Here is a 27,279-nt window from a genome sequence, read left to right as displayed (position 1 = left end):
TGCCCTGTTTTCCTAGTATCCAGGGCCCTGCACTCTGGCCCGGATGGCTGGGGCTGGGTGTTCGGCAGTCCTGGGCTCCGTCTCCCTCCCGCTCTGCCTGCTCTTCTCCCGCCGGGAGCTGGGGGGAGGGGCGCTCGGCTCCCGCGGGGCCGGGGCTTGTATCTTACCCCCTTCGCGAGGCGCTGGGTTCTCTCAGGTGCGGATGTGGTCTGGATATTGTCCTGTGTCCTCTGGTCTTTATTCTAGGAAGGGTTGTCTTTGTTATATTTTCATAGATATATGTTGTTTTGGGAGGAGATTTCCGCTGCTCTACTCATGCCGCCATCTTCCACCCCTCCTTTTCCTGAATGCTTTTTACACAGATGATCACCTGTTCCCTCATTTTCATTGGTCTTTATTCACGGTGAGGTATTGCCTGGCCAACCTATCAACTGCCCCTCCTCCCTATTATCACTGCTCACACTTTCTTCCTTCTCTGCTTTATATACTTAAGTATATTTTATGTACACATGCATGCACACCCACAATAAGTACTTGTAAATATGCATAAGTATATATGACATACATAAATATATATATTATTACACACACACATATCCACACACACCCTCAAACACACACATATGGCTTACTGAGTTTAACTGCCTAGCTCCCCTACTAGAGTACTTTTTGAATGTTTAAAAAATGTTTTTATATTTTGTTCATTACTATATTCCCAGCACCTAGAAGAGTCCATGTTGAGTGAATGAAACTTCCTGTATGTATCATTCATGTATGTGCATGTGTATAAAATAAACTAGGTAAGTATGACTCTTACTATCACAGTCAAAATCAAATAATGTAATTCTAAGGATTCTTAATGAACTATAAGAGCAAGAATTCACCTCATTAACAGTTTGGTATTGTCATTTCTCACAATCCAAAAACACCTAATTATCAGAAAATTATAAGTAATATGCTTTTTGGGAAAATATAGTTGCTTTCTCCTCTGACTGGATTTTTTTTGTTAATGTTAAAAAGTAACATTTGACAGCTATCGCTTGTGTCCATTCTCACATTGTAACGCTTTCCTGGGAAATTACCAATGTGCTGCTCATAAGTGTTCTAAACTTTGCAAAATGTGTTAAAACACTGCAGATGTTCCACCATCTCTGCTGAAAAGATCATTTTCAGTCAGTTCATTATTAATTTCCAATCTAAGTATAGAAAATATACTACCTGATGTATGCAACCAGTAACTTTTGGTTGTATGTATGTAGAAAGGCAGCAAGAGCTTTATTCTGTTAGTTGGGTAGAATTCCCTCCCACAATGTTTGGTATGCATGAAGTGTATCAAAACAGACACTTTTCTGTGAGATTTTACTTGCAAATTAAGCTCTGTAGACTGATTTGCTTCCTGGTTCTATAGTGTGTATTTTGCTTTTCATTAGTTCACACTGTATCCATATTCAACCTATTGTGTAAGAGACTTATTCAGAATTCTTAGGAGGATTGTTAAGATGGGGCTGATGTGCAATATGTTATCATTCTAGAACTTTGGAGCTGCTTATCTCTATTTATTAGAGGCTTTTTTCCATTTACTGTTCTGTCTACTAATCAGAAAACAGAAAGCTAGCCTTTTCTGTGGCATAGAAAATTTCACGTGGTCTGCTTTAAAAAAAAAATTATCTGGTTACCTTACAATGAGAGCATGGTCTTTATCTTCCTTTATTACCCGTAGGCCCAGTGGACAGTCGGAAAACTGAATTGCCCTTTCTGTGGGGCCCATTTAGGGGGCTTTAATTTTGTCAGCACTCCAAAATGTTCCTGTGGCCAGCTTGCAGCTGTACATCTCTCCAAGAGCCGGACCGATTATCAGCCAACACGGACAGGCCAACTAATGAGCACACATCCTAGAGTTCAGTCAGGTTGTGACAAGGAAACTCTGCTGACAGGTGGTGCCTCCAAAAACAGAAATCACAGGCTTTTAAACATGGCCCAAAATAATGGTGGTCCTGGAAGATTAACAGAAGCACTCTGCTTGGAGGTACGGTCAACATATTTTGAGATGAAGAATGGAAAACTGCTTTTTAAAGCATCAGATCCAAAATACCAGCTTTTTGTTCCCCAGCTTGTGAGTGGCAGATGCACTACAAGATCTTTTCATAGAAAATCACATAGCTTGGATCTGAACATCAATGAGAAACTGACTTTATTACCCACTTTATATGAAATACATAGTAAGACTACTGCCTATCCCAGGCTAAATGAAACACAGCCTATTCACCTTTCGGGCTTGCCTTTAGAATCTAGTAAAAATAACTGCTCTTTTCACATTTCATCCAGTTTTGATCCTAATATGCTGCTGCAAAAATTTTCAGTGGCTCCCCGTGATACCCAGACACAAAGAGGAGGAGAATTTCAGTGTGGTCTGGAAGCTTCTGCAGTGTACTCTGACCATGCTAGTTCTAACAACCTGACTTTTCTGATGGACCTGCCCTCAGCTGGCAGGAGCATGCTGGAGGCCACCTCCTTGGACCAGGAAGAGCACCCCTCTCCTCTGGACCTACTGCACTCAGGCAACTTTTCATTGGGTGCTATTAATCAGAGGCTTAATAAAAGAGAAAGAAGCAAGTTGAACCTGAGAAGGAAACACCAAAGGCATGAAAGATGGCTGCAAAAGCAGGTAGTTTTTTTAAGAGTTTACAAAAAATTCTGTATTGTAAATGTTGGTGTTTGGGGAAAATAGCTAACTTAAAATACCTGTATCATAAAAATTTGGTTAATGGTTTTTGAAATAACATTTTTTTCTAGGTGTCTCTGTGCTCACACTTTAGTCAATGTCCTTTGTGAGGTTTTTCCAAGCTGCTAATATTTTATAGGAACATTAATCTCATGATTTTGAGACTAGATTGTCATATACATTTTAAATTCATTCATGTTAGGATTGTTTTGCAGTGATCTTATTGCAGGTTAAATTGAAACAAAAACATTTCTCTAAGTAAATCCAATCTAGTGATAAATTCACTTTCATCCCATTTAGTTTAAATGGATTTTTTTCAAGGAACCTTATTTAATTATGCACACACATGATCCAGTTATGGTTAACTGTGCTGAATCGTAGAAAATTATCTAAATGATTATCAACCCTTACTTTAATTTTCTAGGAGAATGTGCTTCTCTGTGTTTTAAATCCCTATATCCCATAATGTGTTCAAGGATGAGGGGTGTGAAGGGACCAAACAGTAAATGTTAGATGCTGATCAAACCAATGAAAGCCAGTGAATGAGGTGCTCATGAAAATTTGGGAGTTTGAGGACTAGTATATTTCTATATAAATTTTTCTTGAAATTGACAAAATTATCACTTGTTCATAATAGTATTATTAATCAGTATTTTGAATATTAAGAACCCCAGAGCTAAGGTATGGAAAGCTGCAACTTTACAAGATAGTTCATTCTTTTGAAAACAATTAAGTGAGTTAATTATTGCTTATGATCCTAGTCATACTGAATAAAATAAAATTACTGCTTTGAATGCTTCAATCAGGTTAGGTATTTTTCATCTTTTGGTTGGGTAGTATAACTATAGGTAATTGTTTATTAAAATTTTGATTCTTTGCTGACAAGAGCATTCTAGTTTGTTTTTTTTGCAAGTGATGGTATAATGTGTCATAAAAACATATAGGTTATAAAAAATGAATATTTGAGTACTATTTTATATACTTCATTATATATCCTTATGTTATATACTTATATATTATACCTCATATATTACATGAATATTACATAATATGTGATATAGTTCATAGTTTAATTTATTGAAGCTGTAAAATTCAAAATTTTTATTGAAAATTTGACTTAAACTGTAGATATATTGGAGATGATCATATGCTAAGTGAATATTCATAAAGACTACTGTAAAAACAATGTGGAGGGCTCTAAAATAATTCTCTAACAAATAGAACTTTAAAGAAGTATGAAAGTTATACTTGCTCTTACTGTAAGTAAATGCAGGTAACATCTTTGCAATTTTAAAAATGTGTTTAATTCTTGGGCTGGGTACTTCTGAAAACCTCAGCTGAATTGTTAACCATTTTCCAGCTTAGGAGTGCTCTATTTTACGGTTTAAAGCAAGGCAATATCAAAATTAATGTTTCTTTAAATGAAGTCACCTTTATTTATTCATATATATGTGGTTTAACCCACCTGTGTAGCTAACTGATCAGAATGAATGAGTCTTAGGCCTGTGACAGGTCAGCATAGGGAGTGACACACAGGATGTTAACAGGTTTGGTTGGTTGCCCAGGAGCTGCAGACAAACAAATGCCCAATGTCTCCTTAGCAAAGAAAATTTAAAAGCACATAAAAGCATAGAAATGACATGAGTTAGTGATGTGAGGGCACAGCATGCATGGTTAGAGCCAGAAAGAAGAATTTCTAATAGTCAATCTTGTTAATTCAAGCAAAAAAAAAAATCCTAAGAAGAGTTAATAATTGAGATAAATTCATGGGTCAGCTGTTCAGCTCATTATGTTTAGTAAAAGTTAGTTAATTCTGTTAACATTCCAAATACCTGTTTGGTATGCCATGCCCTTCAGTAGTGACTTCAGTATAGATCCTGCCCTTTTTTTTTTTTAAAGCTTAAAATAATTGGTTGGGAAATCTAGATTTCTAACTTTCTTTTGATCATTTCAATGTGGTTTTTTTTGCATGCAAACTAGACATCTTTTTGTGGCAGATACCATGATAGAAAATGGTTAATGACACTACCTTCAGAAAGTTAAATATTTGAAGCTTAGGGATGTAAATGAAATTGATATTAAAGCAGAAACTACACCCAGTTTTCAGTAATTTTGTTCAGCAAACATTAATTATCTACTTTGCTCAAACAGTGCTGAGCAAACCTTTTTTATTCAGCATGGCTTTTTTTTAATGGAATAAAATGGATCTCTTCTTAGCATACAGCTCTATGATTTTAAACACATGTATAGATTCATATCACAACCACCACAGTGAGGATACATAACAGCTTCACCACCCCAAGAGTCTCCCTTATGCCTTTATAATTATGCCTTGATTATATCTTTATAAAAATTACAATCTTGTCCCATCTCTAACCCTGAAAACCTCTGATCTATTACCCATCACTTTGTTTTTTTGATGTTATAAAATAATTATGTATTGTTATAAAATTAGAATCATATGGTGTATTACCTTTTGAGACTGCCTCTTTTAGTCAGCACAATTGCCTGTGCTATTAATCCAAGTTTATTTCTTTTTTATTGCTCAATAGTATTTCATTGTATGAATGAACCACAGTTAATCTATTCACCTGTTGAGGACAGGTGGGTTGTTCTTGGTTTTGGCAATTATGAATAGAGCTGATAAACATCATAAAGATTTTTGTGTGAACCTAAGTTTTCATTTGTCTAGGGTAAATACCCAGGAGTGAGATTGCTGGATCATATGGTAAGTATAAGTATGTACTTAACTTTATAAGAAACTGTCAAACTATTTTCCAGAATGTCTATGCCATTTTGCATTCCAAGCAGTAATGTGTGAGCATTCCATTTGCTATGCATCCTCACATATGCATCATTTCCCTAATGATGTTGAACATTTTTCTATTTTGCCATTTGTATATATTCTACAGTGAAGTGTCTGTTCAGATCTTTTGATCAATTTTTAATTGGGTTGTTTTCTTTGAGTTGTGACAGTTTTTTATGTATTTTGGATATAAGTCCTTCATTGGATATGTGATTTGTAAGGATTTTCTCCCAGTCTGTAGCTTGTCCTTTTATTGTCTTAATATCTTTTCTTACAAACATGTTTAATTTTGATGAATTCCAGTTTCTCAATTTTTTTTTTCTTAAAGGTTGTGCTTTTGGTGTCATATCTAAGAACTCTTTGTCTAACACTAGGTTATGGAGATTTCTTTCTGTGGTTTCTTGTAAAAGTTTTGTAGTTTTGTTTTACATGGGGAATTATAATTCATTTTGAGCTTTTTTTTAAAAATAAGTGTGAGGTGTAGGTTGAGGTCCTTGTTTTGCATAGAGATGCTAGGACCATTTGTTGAAAACATTGTCCTTTCTCCAATGAAATGCTATTGCAGCTTCATCAAAAATAAATTGGCTTCATGGGTCTTTTTCTGAACTCTATTCTGTTCAGTTCATTTTGTGTGTCTCCCTTTGCCAATAGCCCTTTTTGTTGATTATTGTAGACTTACAGTAAGCCATGCAATAGAGTACTGTGATTCTTCCAACTTTATTGTTCTTTTTTAAGAATTGTTTTAGTTATTCTAGTCTCCTTGCCTTTCCATATAAAATTCACAATCAGTGCATTTTTATTTACAAAAAACCCTGTTGGGATTTTGATTGTAATTATATTAAATCTAAAGATGAATTTGAGGAGAACTGAAATCTTTGCTGTGTTCATTTTTCCAGTGTCTTGGTCTGGTGTTGATATCAAGTTAATGATGGCTTATAAAATGAATTAGAAAGTATTCTTTCCTCAACTGTTTTCTGGAAAATATTATGAAGAATTGATGTTATTTTTTTCCCTCAGTATTTGGCATGCAACTATCTGGGCTAGGAGCTGTCTTTTTTGGAAGGTTTTTAACTATGAATTCAGTTTTTTAAATAGTTACAGGACAAATCAGGTTATCTATCCATATTGGGTAAATTTTGGTAGTTTGTTGTTTTAAATGAATTATCTCAGTTGAAATTATGTATGTAGCATTGTTCATAGTATTCCTTCATTGTCCTTTTAATGTCTGTTGGGTTGTAATGATATCCCCTTTTCAATCCTGATAATAGAAATTTGTGTTGTTGTTTTTTTTAAGCTTTTCTAGATGTTTATCAGTTTTCCTGATCTTTTCAAAGAACCAGCTTTTAGTTTCAATTATTTTTCTCTATTGTTTTCTATTTTTGAAGTCATTGATTTCTGCTCTCACTTTACTTCCTTTTGCTTGCTTTAACTTTATTCTGCTTTCTTTGACCTCATTTTTCTTTTTCTTCTAAAAATTTTTTATGATAGAAACTTATATTACTATTTTGAAATCTTTCTTTTTCTCATCAAAGCATTTAATGCTATAAATTTCCCTTTAATTACTGCATTAGCTACATTCTATGACTTATGTTATATTTTATTTTGTTTCAGTTCAGACTATTTTCTAATTTCCTTTGAGACTTCCTTTGGGCCACCTAGTTTGTCAAAGTGATTAGTATTACCTTGAAAAAGCTGAAATACCAGAATTTTATGGAAATTAATAAAAAATGTCATCCTAGGGCAAAATATTTCTGCTTCTGGATTGAGAGAAAAAGTAAAGCTGTTACTGGTGTAGCTGCATGATATTTTAAAGAATTCTGTTAAATGACATTTCATTCTGTTGTATTTGCATTTCTTAACCTTGGGTCTATTTAATATGAAAAAAAAGAAAATGTCTCTTTAAAGCTTACAGGAAGCTGTTGTAAAAAGAGTTTTTCTCATGTTTCTTTGGAGTGTTGTGCATGGGAATATAAGGTAATCAACCAAATATCATGGTTTGTAATAAATCACTGAACCATCTACAGTGATTATATTACATTGTGCTCAGTGAACTAAATGACTTAAGACTACTTGTATTATTAACAAGGGTGTGATATAGGGAGAATAGAAGCAAGTAAGTTATATTAAAGACCTGCTTATTCAGGTTTATCTAGGAAAGATACAGTTTTCACAAAGGTACAAAGCTTCATTTTGCACGTAAGAATGATTTGCACATAGGAATCATTATGAATTTTTCACAGATTTTAAAGGAGTCCAATTAATCTTTTATCACTTCATTCATAATCTTCAAATCCTGCACAAATCATATTCCCAATACATATAAATGGTTGTCTTCTCTACTTCATGTCATTATTGTTTCAGTTTAAGTTTATCACTCTCTTCAGTTTATTATATTTTATTTCAGTAAATTTATTTTTATTGTATTTCATTAGTATGTAAATTAATGTAAAAATATTTAGGAATTGCTAAATAGATTGATACTTGTAATTTACTTCTACTTTCCAGGAAATCACCATACTGTAAAATAGTAAGATATAAATATGCAGTCAGTTTAAGTAAACATAACTAAATAACATTGTTTTCCTGCCATTTCAATTGATTTCAAAATGTAGATAAATCAGTGTGGGTGAATAAAATTACATAGAACTGGTAATGCCTTTACCTTAAGTAATTACATGGATCTAAGTTTTCTAATGCTAAGCATAATACTCTATGTAATATATATAAGCAGAAATTTTTTTAAATGAAAGGGTTTTTTTATTTTAGAAGTTTTATGTTTATAGAAAACTTGTGAAGCTAATAGAGTTCCCATATGCCCACACCCAGTTTCCCCTATTATTACATTAGTATGGTATATTTGTTATAATATTGATATATTACTATTAATTAAAATTTATACTTTATTTAGATTTCCTTAGTTTTTACCTAATGTTCTTTTTCTGTTCCAGGACACCATTTTATTTAGTTGTCATATCTCATTAGGTTCTTCTTGGCTGTGACGGTTTCTCAGACTTTCCCTGTTTTTGATGACATTGGCAGTTTTAAAGAATGCTGTTTAGGTATTTTGTAAAATGTACCTTAATTAAGGTTGTCTGATGCTTTTCTCATGATTAGACTGGGGTTATGGGTTGTGTGTCATGGGTAACAAATTACTACAAACATAGTGGCTTAAAACAACACAGATTTCTATTATATTATAGTTCTGAAGGTCACAGTGTGGAAATGGGTGTTTAGAACTAAAATCCAGATTTTGGCAAGGCTGCATTCCTTCTGGAGGCTCTTACATGTTCCTTGCTTTTTCTAGCTTCTAGGGTATGTCATTCTTTGGCTTGTGGGCTCCTTCCAGTAATGGCACCAGTCCAATCTCTGCTTCATTTGTCACCTCTTCTCTTTGACCTATTTAAGTACCCTATGATTACATTAGGCCCACCTAGAATATCCAAAGTAATCTTTCCATTTTAAGGTCCTTAACTTAATCACAATTGCAAAGTCCCTTTTGCTATTTATATTCATAAATTAGGGATTAGGACATAGACATCTTTGAGGAGCCATTATTCTGCCTACCTATATCTTAACTATATGATAAATATTTTCTGAGTTCTTTACTTCATTTAATCCTGCACCATATTTTTGAGGTAAGTTCTATTATTATCACCATTTTATGGATGGAGAAACTGAGGGTCAGTGAGGTCAAATAACTTACCTAGAGCCACAGACCTCGTATGTGACAGAGTCCATGCTCTTAACTAGTATACCACAGCCTCTCAAAAAGGTTTTTTACTCACATACTTTACCATTATTTGATGATTTAGAAAACATTTTATTATCATATACTATTATTCTTCATTTATCCTTTTCTTCATTTAACTAATGTCTGTTGGGTAATTCACTCTTTGCAAGAAATCATGCTAAGTATTGAAGACACAGCAATGAATGAAATATCCCTCTCCCCAGGGACCTTTGAGTGGATGGGGAACACACATGAAAACATCAGTGATCCTTTTCTTATGCAGAAATGCCAAGTCATAGTGAATTTAGACCAATAGTTTAATTTGTCTAGGATTGCTTTGGTCAATGCTCTGAGATGCAACTGGTAATCACAGAGCAGTCACAAAGAAGCAAGCTTGATTGGGTGCAGGTAGGAAGATTGATAGCAGAGAAGAGAGGAGTAATGGTCAGGTGATGCAGAACTTTTATGCAGTAGTCAGAAACTTATGTTTGATTATGAGAGTGCTATGTAGCTGCTGAAAAGTTCTAAATAGTTCCAAGCTAGGTTCATATAGCAGCTTAGTAAAAAGTTGCTGAGTGGATGAATTGAACAAATAGATGAGGTACCCAATGTCTCAGGCACGAAAAATGGTTTAAGGGTAGAGGCTGACAGTGATTCTTAACCTTGGCAGGAAGTTGGAATCCTCTCATTAACTTTTAGAAATGCAATTGCCTGGGCTTTATCAAGTTATGCTTAGTTATTCGAGACTAGACATCACTATGTGTTTGTGAATATTTAAATATATATATATATTTCAATTTTCAAGCGATTCCAATGTGTAGTCAGGATTGAGAACTATTGGAAAGAAAAGGGATCAACAAAAAGGAATTAAGAGTGGCTTAGAAGTGAGCTGGTAGAGTCCTTGACAAAGGACTTATTGACAAAAACAATGAGAATTTATTCTGGTGGATGTTGCAGAGGAAGGACAGCTGGCTAGAGCCAAGCTGAGGAGAACTTAGATGAACCACACTGGAGAAGACAAGATACTCTGATCTCGTACTTTCTGACACCTAGTACAGCTCCTGGCATGTAGTAAAAGACTAGTATAAATGCTTATGTCCAAGAGGCATTTAGTATATTCAGATAGATTTTCTTAGCCTGGTACAAAGAGAATGAGAGGTTTGACTAGGTGCAGGGGGGAGGGCAGGAATGGAATGGGGAGGTTGTGGAATTGAAAGAGTGTGATGATAGCAGCAGTTAACATTTATTGAGCTTTAGTGTATGCCAGGAACAGCACGAGTTGTTTTATGTATATCACCTGATTTCCATGAGCTATTAGTTTGCTGGATCATGGGGAAGCTTTGAGAGAAACAGGCTCTGGACACTATAGAGGAGCATGAAGGCACTACTTCCTCAGGCTGTGAGGGAAAAAGGCAGTTGGGAAGTAGAACAACAAAGATGCATGCTGTTTCCTTTCCCAAATTTTGTGTAATTCCAACTTGTTTTTGGAAGAGAGAAATCATCAATAAGCTAGTCCCAGAGTGATACTACCAGAAAATTGGGGCTTCTCACGTAGGACTGATCTTAGTACTAGCTGTTTGACGAATAGAAGTAGGGTATGCCTTCAGCTCTTTGGCCTTGTGTGCACTGGGAAGAAGGTCCCTGGTTTTCATTCTAAATCTCTTCACTTGGCTTCATTTACCACATCAACCAAGGCATACACTGTCCTGTCCACCTGTTGTCCTTCATTGCCCCATTTCTATTCTTACACATTTTAAAAATCACTCGATGGCATTGCCTCCTTCTGATGTTCATACCTCCTTAAAACTGTCCAATGCTGAGATAGGAGGAAGTCCCACCCATTCTTCTCATGCATGGGAACCTCATGGTATCAGCTTTCACATGTCCCCATACTGGAGAGTTAGCTAGAATCCTCTCCCTGACTCATTGTAACTGCTGTCATGTGGGCTTTCTTTTATTTTAAAATTAGTTTTTAATTTTAGAAGCAAGAAAACAGCGTTGGCAAGCATGCAGAAAACTGAAAAATATATATACAAATCAATCACTTAAACAAATTTAATAGTTACCTATGAACAAGAGAGGGAATGTGATCTGAGGTACTATCTAGGGGGCTCCAACTCCATTAGTTATGTCTTACTTCTTAACATGGTAGTATTTCACAGGTGCTATATCTTCTGTTTTATTCTACTTTATATGTCTCCAATATTTTTATAATACATTTAAGAATAACTTATAAATCACAATACTCTATTCCTTTTTTTAGTCATTATTTTTGCTGCAGAATCTTATATTATTCACTTTGTTCCCCTTTGTATGAAGCTAGAGGCTCCAAAATATAACAGAGGCCAATATCCTTTCACCTAGAGTCTCAGTATTTTATACTGCTTGTCTAATACTCCATCAGAATAAAAATTGAATGTTTAATCATCCAAGGATAAATTTTTCCACTTTGAAAAGTAATTATTTTTCTGTACTGCAAAGCTACTTAATTCTAAAATTCTGTGTTTTTATGACCTCTGAATGCTGTTTTGTAAAGGTGACATGGATCATCTTGTTTTCCAACACCAGAGGGCACCAAATTTCCTCTTGCAGCAAAACAATCAAAATTCTTTCCTTTTATCAGAGAATTTCATATGCTGGGATGTAATATGGAATGGCATATTTTTAGTCTCTTGACAAGTAAAAAAAACAACGGAATTAGTGCTTTGTGTGAAAGAGTTTATAGAGTAATAACAAGGCTTTCTCTTGCTTCCATCAGCTAAAAATCTATCACTGCTTTTACTAAGCTACCTTGTCACTGTTATCTATCATTTGTTTGTTAGAGGGAATAAGATAGCTACTCTGGGATAATTCTTGGGATAAAGTATTTTGAAGAAGCTATAGATACTCCATCTATTCTGGTTTTAAGTTTCAGGTGTCATGTGCAGTTTTCTGAAAATAAGCATGTCCCCTAAATTCAGGATAAAATCAATGGCAAATGTACTTCAGTGTGGAGTGGGGAGCTGGCAGAGGGAGTGAAATGATGTAAGCTCATAAATCACAGTGAACCATTCATACCTTGATGTTTATCAAAATTTTTATTAACTTGCATTTGTTAAACATCCTTCCTGCATTCTTGAATAAAAGAGTTTTTGGAACAAGTTTGCACTAGCCAATGACTTCTTTTCACTAATTGTATGTTTTTGTACAGTTGAACATTTAAAGGTATTTCTATAATGTACATCAAATTAGTTTTTGGATCTTCCTTTTTCCATTTTATCTCCAAGCACAACAATTGATCATCTAAATCTAGGCAGTAGGAAAAATACGAAGCATATATTTTAAAGAAATCAAGGTGCTAGCTTCCTCTGTGCATTTTGATGGTGTATTAGTTTCCTAATGTTGCCATAACAAATTACACCATACTTAGTTGCTTAAAGCAACATAAATTTATTATAGCTCTGGGGATCCAGAAGTATGAAATTGGTCTCACTGGGCTGAAATCAAGATGTGGGCAGGATTGCATTCTTTTCTGGAACCTGCAAGAGAGAATCCATTTTCTTACCTTTTCTAGCTACTAGAGTCTGTGCAGTTCTTGGCTCATGTCCACCTTCCATCTTCAAAGCCAGCAGTAGCTAGTTGAGTTTTTCTTATGACGCATTTCTTTGGTCCTGACCTTTTTGCTTCCCTTTTCCCCACTTAAGGGCCCTGGTGATTGCATTGGGACCACCCAATTAATAAGGATAATTTCCTTATTTTAAGGTCATTTGATTAACAACCTTAATTCTACCTATGATCTTCCCCTTGCCATTTAACGTAACATATTCACAGGATTCAGGGATTAGGATTTGAGCATCTTTTGGAGAAGGGGGAAAGGGCTAGGAGGAGGTTATTCTACCTACCACAGATGGTTTCAGTAGAATCTGTGAGAGTTAAGCCAACTTTGAGAGAAGAGGTAGCTACTCAATAGGTCTACTCATAGCTTCAGGAAAATGAGTCTTTTCTCTGACATTCCCTGAAATTTCTACATTACTTCTATACTTCTATAGTTTTTTGGGGGTTCTGAAAATGAATTATGTATCCTAATTCTATATCCGGCATTAGTATTATAATTTGAATGATTAGATTAGTCCATCTGATCTTCCCTAAATTGGGTAAAGAGAATTAAGTTTGTATGGGCAAGCTGGATTAGGGAAGGTAAGAGGCAGAAGGTGTTGTTTGAAAAAGTTTAGTGGGCCCTGGACAGAGAAAGCAGCTTGAGAGTGAGGGGTACTTAGGTAAAAGGTATGGTACTGAAGATAATATTGACCTACCTTATAGTGTTGCCTGGATGGCTATACCAAGACCATCAGACTAGTAGGGTACATTTCAATCCATAGAAATAGTCACAGACCACAGGTGTATTGATGATAAAAATGATAGCTTTCATTTACGGTGTCCATGTTAGTTTTTTGTACTAAGTACCCTAAAAGACTAGCTTTCCTAATGTTAATTTTTATGTTATTTTTTAAAAACTACGTTTTTATATGAAAGATACTTAATTTCTTCACAGATGGTGTAAATTAAATAAGAAATAAATGCCACAAACTTGCTGAGTTTGATAAAGTCAGTTCTCTTACATTTAACTTGTTAATTATCTAGGTCCTTAACCATTATGCTAAATATAGAATCTAGAATTACTTAGGAATAGTTTGGGGAATAGCATACATTGTGATATGTCAAAGAGATCCTGGATAGAGAAAAAAGGGCAGCATGAGAAGTGTGGCAGAAATCTCCTCCCAAAACCACATACATTCTGAAAATATAGCAAATACAACTATTCCTAAAAGAATGACCAGAAGTAAGAGTACACCAGCCAGTCTACATCTGGGAGAAGTTAACATATCACAGAAAATGTTAAGATACAAAGCTGTGATCCTACGGCAGACGCAAGCACTCCCCCAACCCCAGCTCACGGGCAGGAGGAAAAGAATCAGAGTGGGGAGGGAGTGGAAGCACAGGACTGCTAAATAACCAGCCCTAGTAATCTGCCCTGAGAGCACAGACACACATTGCATGGTGCTCTGGAGATTAGAGGGGCTTAAAACCAAAGTCAGAGACTAAGACCGCCAACAGATTCCCATAGCTATCTGCCCTGGGACAAAAGAAAAGCAGGCACTTTAAAATAATTCTCAACAATCAGAAAGCTGCTAAAGGAGCAAGGGTTTAGGAGAAGGAACAAGTGGACAAAACTGTCCTGGCATACTCATCCCAGCAGGTTGGGAACTTTCAGGAGCTTCAGGCACCCTATCCCCCTGGTTGGCAACACAGCTCGAAGGCCCCTTACTGCAATAAGCAGCCTGTTGTTCCTTCCTCCCCACTGACACCTGCATGCAAAACTGCTGTCACCACCATTGCTGCAGGACAGCTGAAGGGCAGCCCCGCCTACAGCAACAACACTGCTTAACACAGAGGCTTCTCTCTGCATGCAGCTAACAGGCCCAGACAGCGGAGACAGGTATAGTGACTGGGAAGCATGAAAGGGTTTGCCCTCCATGCAAACACCTGCACCACATGCCAATGACCCCTTCCATTACTCTAGGCCATCCTGAGGGCCACCCCACCCATGGGAGCTTAGGGGATTAACCCAGAGGCTGCTCTCTGTGTGCAGTTAACTGGCACAGACAGCAGAGACAGGCATAGTGACTGGGAAGCATGAAAGTACTTTGCCCTCCCTGCAAATACCTGTGCTGCTCGCCTGCAACCCCTGCCATTGACTAGGCCAGCAGGAGGGCAGCCCCATCCATGGCAGCTTGGGGATTAACCCAGAGGCTGCCCCTGTGCACAGTTGACAAGCACACAGAGTGAGACAGGCACTGAGACTGGCAAGCAGGAAGGGACTTTGTACTCCTGGCTGACACTCACGTCACTCACCAGCAACACTCACATCATTCCAGGACTATGAAAAGACAGAAGAACCTTGTTCAATCCCAAATCCCTCAAACACCAGAAAGAGGGCTCAATGAGACTGAAATCACCAATCTTCTTGAAAAAGAATTCAAAATAAAAGTCATAAGTATGCTTATAGAGCTACAGAAAAATATTCAAGAGCTAAGGGATGAATTCAGGAGGGAGATAACTGAAATGAAATCAACAATGAAGGGATTCAAAATCAGATTAGATGAGATAGAGGAGACAGTAAATGGAATAGAAATTAGAGAAAAGGAATACAGAGAAGCTGAGGCAGAGAGAAAAAAAGGATATCTATGAGTGAAAGAATATTAAAAGAACTGTGTGACCAATCCAAATGAATAATATTCACATCATAGGAGTACCAGAAGAAGAAGAAAAAAAGGCATAGCAATTATTTTTGAAGAAATAATTGCTGAAAACTTCCCCAGTCTGGGGAAGGAGATAGTCTCTCAGGCCATGGAAGTCCACAATCTCCCAACACAAGGAACCCAAGGGGGACAACACCAACACATATAATAATTAAAATGTCAAAGATCAAGGACAAGGACAAAGTATTAAAAGTAGCCAGAGAGAGAAAAAGATCACCTACAAAGGAAAGCCCATCAGGTTAACATCAGACTTCTCAGCAGAAAACTTACAGGCCAGAAGAGCGTGGCATGATATATTCAATGCAATGAAACAGGAGGGCCTTGAACCAAGAATACTCTATCCTGTAAGATTATCATTAAATTTTTTTTAGATCATTTGCAAATTTTTTAATTCAAAATGCTATACTAAAACATCTTTGGGTGTACATTGGTCTCATTCTCTTGCAGCACACCAAGCACTTACTGCTCCTTCTGCCTCTAAGGATCTGCCCTGATATACACTTGCGTCTCTTACCTCATTTACATCTCTACTAAAATCACTTCCTTAGAGAGACCTCATTTGACTATCCTATCAAGTGACCTGCCAACCCCACACATACATTCTCTATTTCCTTACAGCTTATTTTTCTTCACGGTATTTATTGCCACCAAATACATTTCTTGTTTTATTGTTTGTCTATCCCCAGTAGACTATAAACTTAACAAGAAAAAGGTCTTTTTAGGTTGTGTTTACTGCTGTACACATAGGAACTCAATAAGAATAAGCAAATGGCAAACATTTTGTTATGTATATAGAAACAGATTTCTATTTGGGCCTCTCCCAGTTGTATTTTGAACATTATATACATAATTTTGGAACTGTATCAAATGCAATTGTGACAAACAATGTTAATTCACTAACTTAGCACCCATTTCCAGCCTCCTCCTTCCTTGCCTGCCTTTACTATGGAACTACGCCCATCCCCAAGATAAAACAAAGCAAACAAACCCTAGAAGTAAACTTTGCCAGTCTTCCTTTTAGCTAGGACTAATTGTGTAGCATAATTCAGGTCAATAAGAAATAAGCAGAAATCTCCCAGAACTTTCTGAAAGGTTTTTCTTCTGTGCAAAAGGGTCAGATTTGACTGGTCCAGACACTTCTCCTTCCTGTCTTGAACAAGAACACATTGTCTAAAGCTTTGGGAGCCATCTTGTAACCCACAAAAATTTCAGACTTCTTAGTGAATGAGAAAACAAACCCCTGATTGTTTAAATTACATATAATCAGTTATTCTGTTTATGGCATTTAAAAGCTTTCTTAAATCATATAAAAATCTGTATAAGAAGGGTAAGCTTAGTACTTTACACACAGTAGATGATTCTTATATTGCAGCCAACTATTAATTTATGTCTTTGCATGTTAAGGAGTGAGAAATTATAACATTCTAAATATTTTTTAAAAGCAACCTAATGAACTTGATGTTTTGAATTTTCAGTGTTCTACTACATTCTAAATTGGTGTAAAAAATTATCTTAACTTTCCTAGAGCCCTGGTTAGCAGTTAAATCATTTAAGAAGCACAAAGTCTCATTGCAGCAGGTGATCTTATGAACTATTAACTGAGGGTTTCCCTCTGTGTGTGCCCGCCCCTGCTTGCTTTCCTCCTCCATTCAGCTCACAACCTTCTATTTATGCATTGTCTACAAGTAGAGGGTATATACAGTTAAGAAAAAGGAATCAGTGAAGTAAAGCTGAGTTTTTTGTTTGCTTGTTTATTTTGTTGTGGGTGGTGATAACGTCTTTACTTCTCTGTAAAATGATACTCTTGAAAGTAAATTATTTTAATTTGTAAGAACTGGGCTTTTTGACAGAAGAAAACGAGAGGATACAAAGTCCTGAAGGAGTTAAACATGAACTTTATGCCATAAACAATTGATTGAAAAGGAAAGCAAATTGATTGATGTAGAAACTTTTTTTTGCACTTAGCTGATAAAAACCTTTCTCTTACAAAAGGAAGATCCAATATGTCTCCCCAGAGCCAGTACTGACAGATGATACCTGTGGACCATTCACTCTCCACCCTCCCACCTCAGATGCCCTGATTCATGTAAGCTCTGTGCCTCCCCAAGTCCTCTTAGGGTTCAAGGATGGGAGGATGGAAGGAGAATCCTATTTGCCACACAGAAACTGGGCTTTAAACTGGAAGCAAGTCGTTAGCCATGAAGATTGTTGTCCTAGTCTACACAGATGAAATGAGAGCTAAGTAGTTAAGTTAGAGTGACTTCTTGTGAAACCATTACATTGTTGCACATCTGAGTTTGGTGACTTTGAAATTTGCTAGACTATAAACATTTATAAAGCTAAAGACTTCCATTCCTCAAGTCATTCTTTCTTAATTCCAAGAGTTTAAAAGGTTGTCAGTGAAGTTTATGCTTCCTATAGAATATTTTATGAGAAATTTGTCAGTTGAGATTTCAATTTCTATGAATTTTTTCATGTAATTTATATCCCTCTTGTCATTTACTCATCATAACTGAAGTATTCTCTGTAAATTAATGGAATGCTAACATTTCTTTTTCTTAAAAGACAAAATTTAAACCTTAAAAATTTCACAAGTAGCTTCTAGTTCTGAAGACATAGTTAAGATTAAAATGTGATCCCCTGTGGTTTAATATTTTGTTACCAAAATATTATTGAGGTTGAAATTTTTCAGTCTTTAAAAATGATCTCTGATTGGGACTCTATTGTGTTTCATTTATTCCATGAATCTGGTATATACAATGGACTCCTAGGAGTACGAGGAAAACTGAAGATGTGTAAGATCTCAGAGTAAAAGATATAGTTAATAACAGAGGAAATTTCATTTTTCTCTCCAGTCTTTATCTTAGTTATGGTAAGGGAAGTTCCCTCTTTGTAACCCCTGTGTCCATCTATATAAAGGTAAGGAAAAACTCTTGAGTTAAAATAATACGGACACATTCTATTTTTAAACAAACCTGCTGTGTCAAAGTGTGAATTTATATTATGGCTGCAACAAGGACATATTCCTTCTTTTGCAAAAGTATTTGCCTTAGGTTTCCTTGAAACAACAAACTTCTATAATCTACTGAAAACAGACATTTTCTGTCAATGATAGTTGGTTATGTCTCCACAATATGTCCAGAATCCATTTGTGTTTATCTTCCACTGGTACACATCACCATTGTCACTTGCCTAGACCACTGCACCAACTCAGTTTATCTTCCTGCTACTGTTCCTGCCCCTGACCATCCAGCTAATCCAACCACATAGTAGCCAAGTAAATCAAATCATGTTATCCCCTGTATCAGAATGTCCTATGGCTTCCCATTGCCATGTAATTAATCTTCCATAGAATAAAATATAAATGCCTTACCATATTCTGAAGACCCTAATAATGTGCTCCTACTCCAGCCTGCATTCTTGAGCATTCCTCCACCATTCTACCCCTTGCTTTCTTCATTTTGAGTACACTCAGCCTTCTTGCTCTTTGACAGTTTTATTCAAATATAGTCCCACCCTCAGACTTTGCCTCTGCTCATCCCCCATTCTCTGCATGGCTGGCTGTTCTGGTTTTTGATCAAATGCTATCTTCATAGAAAGGCCTTTTCTGACCACTCATAGCTCTCACCTATCTCCTTACTTGCAATTATCTTATTTTTCCATTTTGTTTACTCATATATTATCTCTTGCTTCCATTAGAAAGTAAGTTCCATAGTGGAGTGTTTTATCTTTTTTACTCTTGTGACCCTAGTATTTACAACTGTGCCTGGCACATTATAGTGCCTGGCCTAATAAATATTAGTTGAGTGAGTGAGTTCTGTGCATGTGGTTGAAAAGAAAACAATATGTGAATTACTATTTATAAGTCAAAACACTTTAAAAGCATTAAGCAAAAGTCTATTGGTTATTTAAAAAGCTATGTATCTGCTTTGTAAATCTCAATCTTTTTTTCATAGCCTAGCACACTAGTGAGCACAGAACAATTACCTGGGAAACCTCCTGGCCTACCAACCATTTCTCCATACTGCAGCCAGTGATTTTTACAAAACATAGACATCATCTCTCCTCTCAGAAACCATCTGTGCTTACTCTTAGAATAAATATCAACATTCTAACATGGCCTGACAAGCCCAGCCTGGTCGACTCCCATTTGTCTCCTTAGCATCATCATGCTGCACTCTGCCCCTCATTCTTCTCAGGGCCTGTGCAAGCTCTGCACCCCTCCCTCCCATCTTCCTTCCCCACTTTGCATTTTAATCCTGTTCATCCTTCATATGTCAGCTAAGAATCCCTTGGAAATCTTCCTACACTCTCCAGATTAGCTCAGGTTCCTTTGTCATTTGCTTCAGTGAACTTATTTTTCTACTTCAGGACATTTATCTCAATCTATAACTAAACCTTCATCAATTGGATTATTTGATTAATGTCTGCTGCCCCACTAGGCTGTAAGCTACATGAGAGCAGTGGCTGTGTCTGGTTTTGCTCACAGTCATGTCTCTAGCACCTCTCCCAGGGCTGACATATATTAGGTGTTCAGTAACTATCTGCCAGACAAATCAGTGAATGAATGAAAACACCGAGTGCCTAAATGTGCAGAGCTCTGCACTTAATCCTAGGAACACAAAGAAAATTAAGACTGGATCTCTCTTTTGAAGGAGTTCATAGACAAAAGGCAAAGCCATAAACAATTATTACAAGGTATTGAGTGCCAAGATTGATTTTTTTTTAATTGAGATATAATTCACATAAAAACATTATATTAGTTTCAGGTGTATAATATGATGCAATATTTATATATATATATTGTGAAATGATCACCACATCAACTCTAGTCAACATCCATCACTATAGTTTTTCTTATAATGAGGACTTTTAAGATCTATTCTCTTAGCAGTTTTCAAATATACTATACAGTATTATTAACTATAGTCAACATGCTGTACATTACATCCCCAGAACTGAACTTATTTTAACCAGAAGTTTGTACCTTTGACTACCTTCACCCATTGTGTTTCCTAATCACATGGTTAAGAATTGAAGAGGTTAATAAGCAGCTTAGCATAATGCCAGCTCAGAATTTGAGCTGTGGTGTCAGAACAGTTCTGTTGAGTCCATGCTCTTCCAGTTACTGTCAAGTAACTTTGTCTCTGGGCTTCAGTATCCTTGGCTATAAATTGGGTATAATAGTGTCCATCTCTTATGATTATTGTAGTTATTAAATGAGATAATGCATTTTAATTTTAGAACAGTACCTTGCATATGGTAAGCATTTGATAAATACTAGGTATTATTATTAAATTTAAATTAAATTTGCCTTTACTAGGGGTGGATCCACTCTTCCTAGACCTTCACATATTCTTAACGTTTAAACTGAAAGGTAATGTGAATCCTAAAAGGTAAATAAAATTGAATACTTTGGTATTCTGAGCCTGGAAACTAGGTCCATTTCTACTACTTCACCTTGGATAAGTGGGAGATATTTTGAAATTCTATTCAGTTATATAAATGGTCAAAAAAATCAAGATTATGAAGGGTAGTCACTTTTAAGCTGAAAGAGAGCTAATACCTTAGCCAGAGTATTTGGAAAGTTAAAACTTTTTGAAGCCCACCTTTAGCTATTTTCTAAGAAATTTCTATTTAAAAAGCAGTGTCAGAAGGGTGATGAATGGACTCAATGAGAGGGTGAAGTTGAAAACTGGAAGTGGTGTTTCCTCTAATGATTCCTCTTCCATGCGTACTGACAGAACCATAATTTTGCCTTGTTTCTGGTAACAAATGGCTCTTCAAATGGGAATTGTTTAGTTTATTTCCCTTTTGTTTAAATAACAATAAAGTATTCTATGTCTTGGGGACGTCAGGATACCTCTGGCATTTTGCAACATGCTTTTTGTACTGTGTAATGTTGAAAAAAGCATTTAGGAGAGTTTGAGCTGGAGGAAAGTGAATTTACAGATGGACTCATCAGATAAAACTGGGTTTTGTAATGACACAGTCATGGAGCAGACCATAGTGAAAATATAGGACAGTCTCTCAAGATTATCCATTCTTTTTATATAATCTTTTTGTTTAGTTACTGTATAGCATAATGGACAGCTAATTATAGAGATGGCAAGCCTCAAGGGTAAAACAGAATGCCTAAGAAAATGTACAGAACAATAGTAAAGAAAACGTTAATTTCTATGTTTTTCTCCCACCTTTAATATATGGCCTATCCTGGATTCATAGATTCATGACGGACCTTAGAAAGTCATTTGGTAAATACATCTGAGTCATCTGCAATGATAACTAATATCTTGAAGGATGTTTAAGGAAGGAGAACTACAATCTCAGAAGTCAGCTTTTATTACAATTTTCCATAAATAAATCATACTTTCCATATTTCTAAAGAAATATCACAGTTGCTTTGAACTAAAATTTTTTAAGCATTTCTCAAAAAAATTAACCAAATCCATTAGTTGAATTATCAATCCTTATTTTCTTTTAATCCTTATAAACTATCCATCTAAAAAGTAAAAAAGGTTGAGAGTGGATAAAGCTTCAAAATTCTTGGTGTATTTCATTTATTTAGCACTTACTGAACAGTTTCTGTAAGCAAGGTACTTTCCTCAGGGCTAAGGAAATAAAGAAGAAGACAGTGAGTGCTTGCCGCCTAGAAGCTCATGATCTAGTAGCTGAGATAGATGTAAAGGCAGTGATGACATCATAGTTGTGGCAAGTATCATAAAAGAAGGATGTACAGGATATTGAAGAAGTGGGCAGCTCACATAGGGAAGGGGAAGGGTCAGAGGCATTTTCTCCTGGGAATGCTTGCATGAAGTCATGTAGAACAGTGAGAAATTGACTAGGTGAGGCAGACAAGAGCAAAAGGAGAGAGCACAAGGCCTATTCAGGGACTAACTACAAGAGAATGGTAACATTGGTAGAAAGATGTGAAACGGGGGCCAAGGTAGAAAAGTATGTAGAGGCCAGAACTAAAAGACCTTCGTATGCCTTGCTAGGAAATTTAAAACAAGATAAAGAGTAATCTGATAAGGTCATGTTTTTGAAGTCAATATAGCAGAAGTGTAGAAGGTGAATGGGAAAAGGGAGGTAGATAAGAATTAGAGGGTAATCAGACTATTTAGGAGATTATTATAGAAATTCTGGTAAGAGAGTTTTAAATGACACTAGAAATTGACAAATTTGAGAGAGACTGAGTGCCAACAGTACTTGGGAACTAATTAAATGTGATGGTTAAAGAGGGAGTTAAAGAAGGTTTTTTGGTTGATGAATTGAGGATGCTATTCCCTTGAATCATAAATGCAGGTTAAAGAGCAAGTGGGAGGAAAGTGAGGTAAGGACGAAGTAGATAGGTTGAGAATGACATGTAAGTGGAATATACAGACAGATATATTCAATAGTTGATTTTATATGTATGGTTATGTATGAAGGATTGGTTGCTAGAGACAGTAGTCTGACTTCCTAGACTGGTTACTGTAGATAATGGGCTGGTCCTAGACTGGTTACTACAGATTATGGATCAGAATTCTAGTTTTATATATAGTCTGGCCATTGTCCATGTGCATATTTAGTCTGCCAACTACTCTTTCAAACATGAAAGTACTACAGATATTCCACAGCAACATACTTAAGGGAAAGAAATGAAGACATGCAGAATGGTTAATAAGTTCTTGTTACTTTATACTATAAGTAGTATTTTAGATATATTTTCAATATTGTTAATGTAAAATACAGATTATTAAAATATATATTCCATTAATGTGTATATTAACACAACTTTTTAATATTTTTCATAGAGGTTAGTGGCCAGGTACATATAGTGAATGACAAAAATTAAAGGACATTTTAATTAAGCATGTCATGATTAACATTTTCTTGCCAAATTAAGGTAATACTATAAATATCAATATGCAATGTGATAAGTAATAAAAATAATGTAGTTTTTACTGATTTCTAGGCATTAATATAAACACTATATGAATTTTAGCTAATTTAACCTCCTAACAGTCCTATGATGGAAGATACTTTAAGTTTTCCTCTTTTGTAAATGAGAAAACACAAGCACAGAGAAGTTAAGTCATTGTCTAAGATTGCGCATCTGGTAGTAACAGAACCAAAATTTGACCCCTGGAACCTTGGTTCTTTTTATCTTGGCATATTTATATTGCTTGACAACAGGACTACACTGCTTAGTTGATATAATTGAGAGTCTTACTAAACAGAAAGCAAAGCTGTACTGTTATTGACTTGATAGCCAATTTTATCTCTGTTCTTAAGGCCTTCTTTTGAATTGTCCTTTTAGTATTTATCTACCAAACATTTTCCTACATTTAGATTACCTTTGGCAGCTTTTATATATCTAGTAGTGTTACTCACTGTGATCATCCTTTACTTACAGTGGTAATTTAGGGGGATACAAACTATTTTATTCAAATAAATAGGCAAATAACAGGGAAAAAATAATACATGTATTTCAAAGCTAAATATAAGGCTGTTGAGTTATCCATTCTTTAAGATTACCTCTTCCCTTTGCTACATACATGACTAAATAAAAGCAATCTGGGGAAATCACATCCTGTGTGCTGGATGCCTTAAGTATACCAACTTATATATTGTTCTTTTCATGTTTCAGAATTGAATAGCACCACTGGCATCACCATCCTGCTAAGGGTTTGCAGAAATTGATGACCCATTCGTATTACCTTAGCACAGAGTCCAAACAATCAATTAACATGAATTTTAAAATAATAGTTTACTAGTAACAAATTTGTTTAGCCATGAGCAAAATCTCAGTTCTTCATATTTCTTAAATAGGGAAATATTTATGTCACATTAATTTTCAGAAACACAATGGCACTGATGAATAAGATATACTCATTTTAGAGACCTTTTCATGAGTAGCAAAGGATTTTTAGTTCATACATGTCATATAATAAGTTCATTTGAGCCTTAAGGGATGTTTTTTGAGCACAAAAGCCCCTAAAAAGGGTCCTCCAACATTTCATGAACAGCAGGTACATTTTATTTTCCTTCTAATCTTCTCCATGTTCCCCAAAGGATTGTTTGTGATACACTGACAGTGATATCTTTATATCTTTACTCTCACTGCAAAATAAGTGATTCTGTAGAAGCTTCTAGCTCAAATATCCTATGCTATGAGAGTCCCAACAAGATGTAAAACTGGGAAATAGTTATGATGGCTATTTATAAAAGAAAGAAACTTTTATTTATTTGTATGTATTTTCATGTGTTTTGCTGAAGAAGTATTAGTATGTTTGATTCCAGGATGCTGCCCCAGACTGTGCTGGGGCATTACAGTATATGCAGCTTCTTCACCTATCTGAAACTTTTTAAATTCTGAATTTTGAAACATATATGTTCCTAGGGTTCTATTAACAGACTGTGAACTGCATAAACAAATTGCAGTTTTTAAATATTTAGGCCATGGGTTCTTAACCTTTTTTGTGCCATAGACCTCATTGACAAACATTATAGACACTTTATTTTTTTTAAAAAAAATTAAATGCATAAAAGAAAATGCATGGACAAGAAAATGATTATGTTGAAAAAGTTATAAAAATAATAAAGATCTGTAATCTAGTAATATATGTGTTTCTTTATTAAAGCAGTGAATAACAGGACCTAGCAGTGGACCGAGTTGTCACTGTAAAGTCATTGCAGTGATGAGTGTAAATACTTGGGGATATATGCAATAACTGTGATATGTGAAAATATCTTTGATTTCTGTTGTTAACAGGGTCACAGGTACTGCTAGTACTGGTGAAGTTTTTTCCTCTTATGTTCATCATTGAAGGAAATAACAAATTTCAAATAGAGTTTAGAGAAAATAGGTATGTGATTCATTTTGTCATCCTAGTTCCCTTCATAGATTCCCCTGTCCCACATCCTATCCATAGATCATAGTTTAAGAAACCGTGGTTACAGATAATATTCACTACAAATTTATCTATCTTCCTTATTGGTTTCTAATGTTGATTCACTTAGGTTCATAAGGTGATGAAGCTGGAGTTCAAATCACACAGCTTTACTTTAAGCTAGCATGATTTGAAACAGGTCCTACCTTATTTTGAGTTTTATTACATAATTGGCAAAGCATCTGAGTGTTACTTATAGATTGAATTCTAACTATAGTACTAGTTGTTAGAGTTTATCCTCTTCCAGCCACATCATAAATTAGGAAGCAGTGACATATTTGTATTCAAGTCTTTGCTCCTTTTTTTAGTGTAATTACATTCCACTATTTTTTTTTCCATTTTTTTTCTTTTCCTATAATAAAGTTCCAAATGTCTTAGGTGGAGAGAATTTGCATGGATGGGACAAAATCCTATCTATATATCTCTGCTGATATTTCAACATTGACATTTCTGATTCTACCATCTACGTGAATTTTAAACTTTTAAATCAAAGTGCATCATATACATGAAGGAGAAGAGCACACCAAAGTAAAATTTTGAAATATTCAACTTCTCAGAACCATTTGATTCCAAAAGCACCAATACATTCTAATTTCCTTCCTAAGAAAAATTTATTATCTGCCATTGCCCATTTCATTTATAATGCTACAGCCCAAAATTTAGTCCAGCCACTTGTCATCTGTTCAGGCTGCAGCAGCAGTCTAGGGGAAGGTGATGTGGCTTTCCCTCTTAACTTCTGCCAGTTATATGCAGAGCTTCCAGCTATTCCTTAAACACTCCCCTTTATCACAGGAACCATTCCCTGAAACATACATCATCAAAATCCTCTGTCAGGGAACTACCAGCCCGCATTTATCTATTATTATTTCCTCTCATAACTCTATTATCTGTTGCATACCTACATCCAAATTGCAAATTGCCATGTCCATAGCCTTGTTCATATCATTCCTATGTCTCATGTGCCTGTTCTCTCCTTTCTTTAATAGTTAATATGTTTTATTTCCTTTGATGGGTAATTTCAAAAAACCCAACCAATGACATATTGTTAAACTAACCCCATCCTTCTCTAGCCACTTTTTAGACATGCCTTTATTATTTTTATGGTGTTTTTATTTATATATCACCCCATTGAAAATTATCATATATCTCACATAATTTTAAGGAGGAAATGCATGGTAGTTTTGTTCTCCTAAAATTTCCCATGATGGGATGTCATAGCCAGTGGCAGCCCACATGCGGCAAATTGGAGCTATCTCTTCTGTTTCCTTGTGCCTCATAGAGCATTGCAGTCTCTTTTTAGTATTCCTCTGTGTCCAGGTAAAAGCCTGAAAATTATTTGTTTGTTCTTTTCTAAGTAGAAGTGAAAATGATTTTCAAAAACACCTTTCTAAAGGCCCTGATGAGTTCGTCTGAGGTAAGCTGTTCTTCTAATAAGCCACTGTTCAGCTAATGAGAGTAAATCACATGTGTCTTTGGAAACTGATTAGTGCTACAATTGCTCACTTATGACTATTTTCTAACTTCAAAGCCTAGTTTTGAAATAAAGTTGATTTTTCAATGGAGCATGAACTGTTTTGTCATATATGTGAAGTAATTACCTACTTTGAAACTTTAGTTTGGAACTTTGAGGCACCCATCAATTTTCATTTATTATAGGCATTCACTGTCTGGCTGAAACCTTTGGGCCAGGTAAACTCTACCCATCATAATAACATGAAGATAAAGGTCCTCCTCTCTCCCCTTCCCATCCTAATAAAGACACAAAAACAAAAGGCAATTTTGATGTG

The 27,279-nt window shown here is 35.5% G+C and overlaps 1 protein-coding gene across 3 annotated transcripts in view; it reads left to right on the top strand.

Moving 5' to 3' along the window:
- RNF180 (ring finger protein 180) overlaps positions 1-27,279 on the top strand; it is a 174,014-nt gene that overhangs the window by 47,861 nt on the left and 98,874 nt on the right. For all 3 annotated transcript variants that reach the window (XM_036887897.2, XM_057494891.1, XM_057494892.1), the window contains exons 4-5: positions 1,721-2,665; positions 5,415-5,450. In XM_036887897.2, coding sequence (XP_036743792.2) covers positions 1,721-2,665; positions 5,415-5,450 — 981 coding nt within the window. The remainder of the gene's footprint in view (positions 1-1,720; positions 2,666-5,414; positions 5,451-27,279) is intronic.

This window comes from Manis pentadactyla, chromosome 2 (genome assembly GCF_030020395.1).
Source record: "Manis pentadactyla isolate mManPen7 chromosome 2, mManPen7.hap1, whole genome shotgun sequence".
Taxonomy (NCBI): Eukaryota; Metazoa; Chordata; class Mammalia; order Pholidota; family Manidae; genus Manis; species Manis pentadactyla.
This window is presented reverse-complemented; position numbering and strand designations above follow the sequence as displayed.